Source organism: Takifugu flavidus, unplaced genomic scaffold, assembly GCF_003711565.1.
Source record: "Takifugu flavidus isolate HTHZ2018 unplaced genomic scaffold, ASM371156v2 ctg711, whole genome shotgun sequence".
NCBI classification, from domain to species: domain Eukaryota; kingdom Metazoa; phylum Chordata; class Actinopteri; order Tetraodontiformes; family Tetraodontidae; genus Takifugu; species Takifugu flavidus.
The window spans coordinates 13,711-18,122 of NW_026622321.1; the positions used below are offsets into that span (position 1 = coordinate 13,711).

The 4,412-nt window shown below is 38.9% G+C and overlaps 3 gene segments (V, D, J or C); all 3 read left to right on the forward strand.

The window, feature by feature from the left end:
• LOC130521126 (Ig heavy chain V region MC101-like) lies at positions 1–697 on the forward strand. The segment is given in 2 exon segments: positions 1–117; positions 209–697. Coding segments are annotated over 2 exon segments (396 nt in total).
• Positions 698–2,446: 1,749 nt separating this feature from the next.
• Positions 2,447–3,074, forward strand: LOC130521130 (Ig heavy chain V region MC101-like). The segment is given in 3 exon segments: positions 2,447–2,523; positions 2,617–2,983; positions 3,026–3,074. Coding segments are annotated over 3 exon segments (459 nt in total).
• A 672-nt stretch (positions 3,075–3,746) lies between these two features.
• LOC130521129 (immunoglobulin heavy variable 3-33-like) lies at positions 3,747–4,192 on the forward strand (the record flags this gene model as incomplete). The annotated part of the segment is given in 2 exon segments: positions 3,747–3,806; positions 3,892–4,192. Coding segments are annotated over 2 exon segments (350 nt in total), but the record flags the coding sequence as incomplete, so codon positions are not given.
• Positions 4,193–4,412: the final 220 nt, after the last annotated feature.

Consider the following 4,412-nt stretch of genomic DNA (forward strand, 5'->3'; position numbering starts at 1 on the left):
CTTCTTTGTTCCTCAGCTAAAAACCATCACATCAGACTGTCAGTGGAGTTCTCTGCACCTGACTTTCAACATTAACCATGTTCTCTGCAGCTCTGCTGCTGCTGTTGGCAGCTGGATGTGAGTCTCTCTGTGGATTTGTCAAAGTCAGCAGTTGATCTGTTTCAGTGATATTTTATTTATAATCAGCATTTTCTTTGTTGTTTCACAGGTGTGAAGTGTGAACAGTTGACACAGCCAGCCTCTGTGACTGTGCAGCCAGGTCAGAGTCTGACCATCACCTGTCAGGTCTCTTATTCTGTTAGCAGCTACTGCACACACTGGATCAGACAGTCTGCAGGGAAAGGACTGGAGTGGATTGGTGCACATCGTGTTGGATACAACCCAGTTTACAAAGCTTCCCTGAAGAACAAGTTCAGCATCAGTTCGGACTCTTCCAGCAAAACAGTGACTCTAAATGGAGTGAATGTGCAGCCTGAAGACACTGCTGTGTATTACTGTGCCAGAGACACAATAACACAAAGCATCAGTGGAGCTGAACAAAAACCCCTCAGAGCATCAACATAACATCACCAGAGGGGGCGCTGTCACACCAGGAATGAATCATCACCCAAACATGTTGATATTGAGTTCAAAGTGTTGAAAGATGCTTGAACTCAATACATTGAGAACAGAAAAATTTAAATGTGGTAAAGAAGAACTTTTGCGCATTTCATTTTTTTAAAGAAAAAGAATAGTACAAGCATAAAAAACATTTGTGGATGTCATTTGCACTCATAAAACGACCAACTTAAATTATTAATGACATTATCATAAACCTTTGATCTCTTCATTACGTTGCAAGTAAATTTCACACATATGTGAAATAGTTCCACAAGGACACAGCAACATAAATACATTTGTTTCTCAGTTTTTCTTTAATGACCTTAATGTTTCAGCTCCGACAAAAACTCAAGGTGGGACCCAAGAAGACAGACAAGAAGGCCACTTCGGTGAACTATAGTTTATTTACACAAATATTTACAACAGTGAAGAAGAGTGAGCGTGCTATACAAGGAGACCACAGTGAACAAAGTACCAAGCCAAAACCCAGAGAAGTGCTTGAAACACACAGCCCACACACAGGATCATAACGCTCAAAAGTTTATTTCAACATGCGTCACCCAAACTAAAAGTGCACAGACTAGCACATGATTTTTCATATGCAGCTTGATTAGAACTGCTTAGTGTGAAATGTGGGGTATTTCAGAGATCAGTACTGGGAGCACTGGTGCACTATTAGTTGGATTAAATTAAAAATGTCTCAAATCATAAACTCACATCATCCAAAGAGGAGGAGGCATCACAATCAAATCCAGTTCGTAGTTATCATTTAGAAGTTATTATTTCAACAAGTTAAACTGTCAAAATCAGTTCAAAACAGGTAAATAAAAATATATTTATTTTGAGAGAAACTCAAAAGGGTGATAATCAAATTGATGCTGTGCAAATTAAACTGAGGAGGAGTTGATGCAAAACTCAGATGAGACACACAGAGGGGACACACAGTTGAACATAATGGACTGTAGGACAGGACTGCTGCTTCTAACTATCTGCTGGGCAGGTGAAGATCTTCACTCATCCTGATTTGTTGACAGACTTTGAATGTTGTCATCAGCTGATTAACTTGATGTTTCATCTTCTAAACAGGTGTTGATGCTCATGCCTTTTAAATTGTTAATGACCTTACTTTAAAATGTTATTTTAAATTATTTTACAACTGCTTTTGACCAAAAAAAAAATGCAAACTGCCTTCATGACTAATTTGTAATTTTCCCTGAAAGTCATCTTCTTTGAAATGGAACATTTATTATTTGTCATTCATCCACCATCACTCTCTCCAACTGTTTTTACCTGCAATGGTCCAATATTTTTTCACAACCAATTAACCTCAGGTAATCTATCTTCTCTACCCAAAAGATTTAAAAATGGACTGTGGTGTCTCCAATACTGTTTCCATTTTCCTGGAATCACTGATGCAGTTCAGCAGATTTCAAAACAGCCTTTTGGATTTTTTCCCTTCTCACTTGTTACTTTAGGGGGCCCTCAGGTGTCTGTCCTAGGATGTCTCATTCTGGTCTGTGATAAAATATCCTGTTTGACTGTAAAAAGACATCAGATGTTCAATTAATTAGATTGAATATGATAAAAACATTTATTCAGAGGTGAATTGACTGAAGGTACTATGAATGTGCAATGACACATTGTCAGTATTTGATATATCTAATGTACAGAATATTCAATCACAGAATCAATTTTAAACACTGTTTAAAACACTGTTTGGTGTTTTGTGGACATAATAGTTGGTGCTTCTTTTATATCCCATCAGAGTTCTTCTCTATGCAAAGGGAACTTCCTGTCCATCTGCTATAAAGACTTGACATCCTGCTGTCAGCTGCAGCAGAAGAAGAGAAGCTCCCATCAGATCAGCTTCAATACCAACCATGTTCTCTGTAGCTCTGCTGCTGCTGTTGGCAGCTGGATCCTGTGAGTCTGACTGAGGCAGAGACACTGACAGTGTGATCACCCTGACTGTTCCCTCTACGTCCACTGATTCAATCTTCTGCTCTTCATCCACAGGTGTGAAGGGTGAACAGTTGACACAGCCAGCCTCTGTGACTGTGCAGCCAGGTCAGCGTCTGACCATCACCTGTCAGGTCTCTTATTCTCTCAGCAGCTATGCTACACACTGGATCAGACAGCCTGCAGGGAAAGGACTGGAGTGGATTGGATGGAAATATACTGGAGACTCCGACTACAAAGATTCCCTGAAGAACAAGTTCAGCATCAGTTTAGACTCTTCCAGCAACACAGTGACTCTAAATGGAGTGAATGTGCAGCCTGAAGACACTGCTGTGTATTACTGTGCCAGAGACACAATAACACAAACCATCAGTGGAGCTGAACAAAAACCCCTCAAAGCATCAACACAACATCACCAGAGGGGGCGCTGTCACACCAGGAATGAATCATAACAACTTTGTGGCAGAAATTTTGAGAAGAATGCTGGAGCACAAGATTTTTACCTCAGAATTTAAATTAAATAAAAAACTTGTAGGAAACTTTCAATGTTTTTTGTAGTAAAAAAGAACTACAAAATAAGAAAACATTTTTGGATTCCTTTTGCACGAATATATAAATACCAAATGACCTAAAATATATATATGAATGATTTTGTTGAATGCTGAACTTCTGATCTCATTATGATACAAGTGAATTTTACATGCCTTTAAAATTGTTTCATAAGGATAATGCAGCAACAATATATTTGTTTCTCTGTAATTTCAATGATCTCAACAGTTAATTTCAACTTTCACCCAAAATAAAAGTACACACCCAGAACCAATTTTTTAACCTATTTTTAAATGATTAAATATTTGAAGACACTTTTTTTTTTACTTGACGGAAAATAATCCGATCTTGTGATTCTCCCTTTAGACATTCTTTTTGTATATTAAAATTTCTTTTTAGCTGGATGAGAACTGCAGAGTGTGAAGTGTGGGGTACCTCACAAATCATTACTAGGACCACTGGTACATCATTAATTGGACAAAATTAAAAGTGCCTTGATCATTGGCTCACATCATCCAAAGAGGAGGAGGCATCACGATCAAATCCAGTTGTTTACTGAGGAGGAGTCGATGCAAAACTCAGATGTGTTCCACGTCTACTTATGTGAGAGCAGAGAGGAGGATAGAGAAGAGGGGACACACAGTTGAACATGATGGACTGTAGGACAGGACTGCTGCTTCTAACTATCTGCTGGGCAGGTGAAGATCTTCACTCATCCTTATTGTTGACAAATTTTGATTTTTGTCATCAGCTGATTAACTTGATGTTTCATCTTCTAAACAGGTGTTGATGCTCAGACTCTGACCCAGTCTGAACCAGTGGTTAAAAGACCTGTAGAATCTCACACACTGACCTGTTCAGCCTCTGGATTCACATTCAGCAGCTATGGGATGGCCTGGGTCAGACAGGCTCCTGGAAAAGGACTGGAGTGGATCAGTCTTATTTACTATGATGGCAGCTACAAGTACTACTCTGAGTCAGTCAAAGGCCGGTTTATCATCTCCAGAGACAACAACAAAGCACAGCTGAATCTGCAGATGAACAGCCTGAAGACTGAAGATTCTGCTGTTTATTATTGTGCTCGATACGCACAGTGACTGAAGTCAGTTCAGCAGCTGTACAAAAACACACACACCTCATATTTACTGCTGTGAAGTGCAGAAGTGAACACTGAACACTGTCTTTATTCATTTATGCCTTTTATATCTTTAATTTACCTCCTTACTTTTCAATAATTTCCAAATAATGTATATGTTTATGCATTTATTAAACCCATCAGTAATGAATACATCACATTTCCCCCT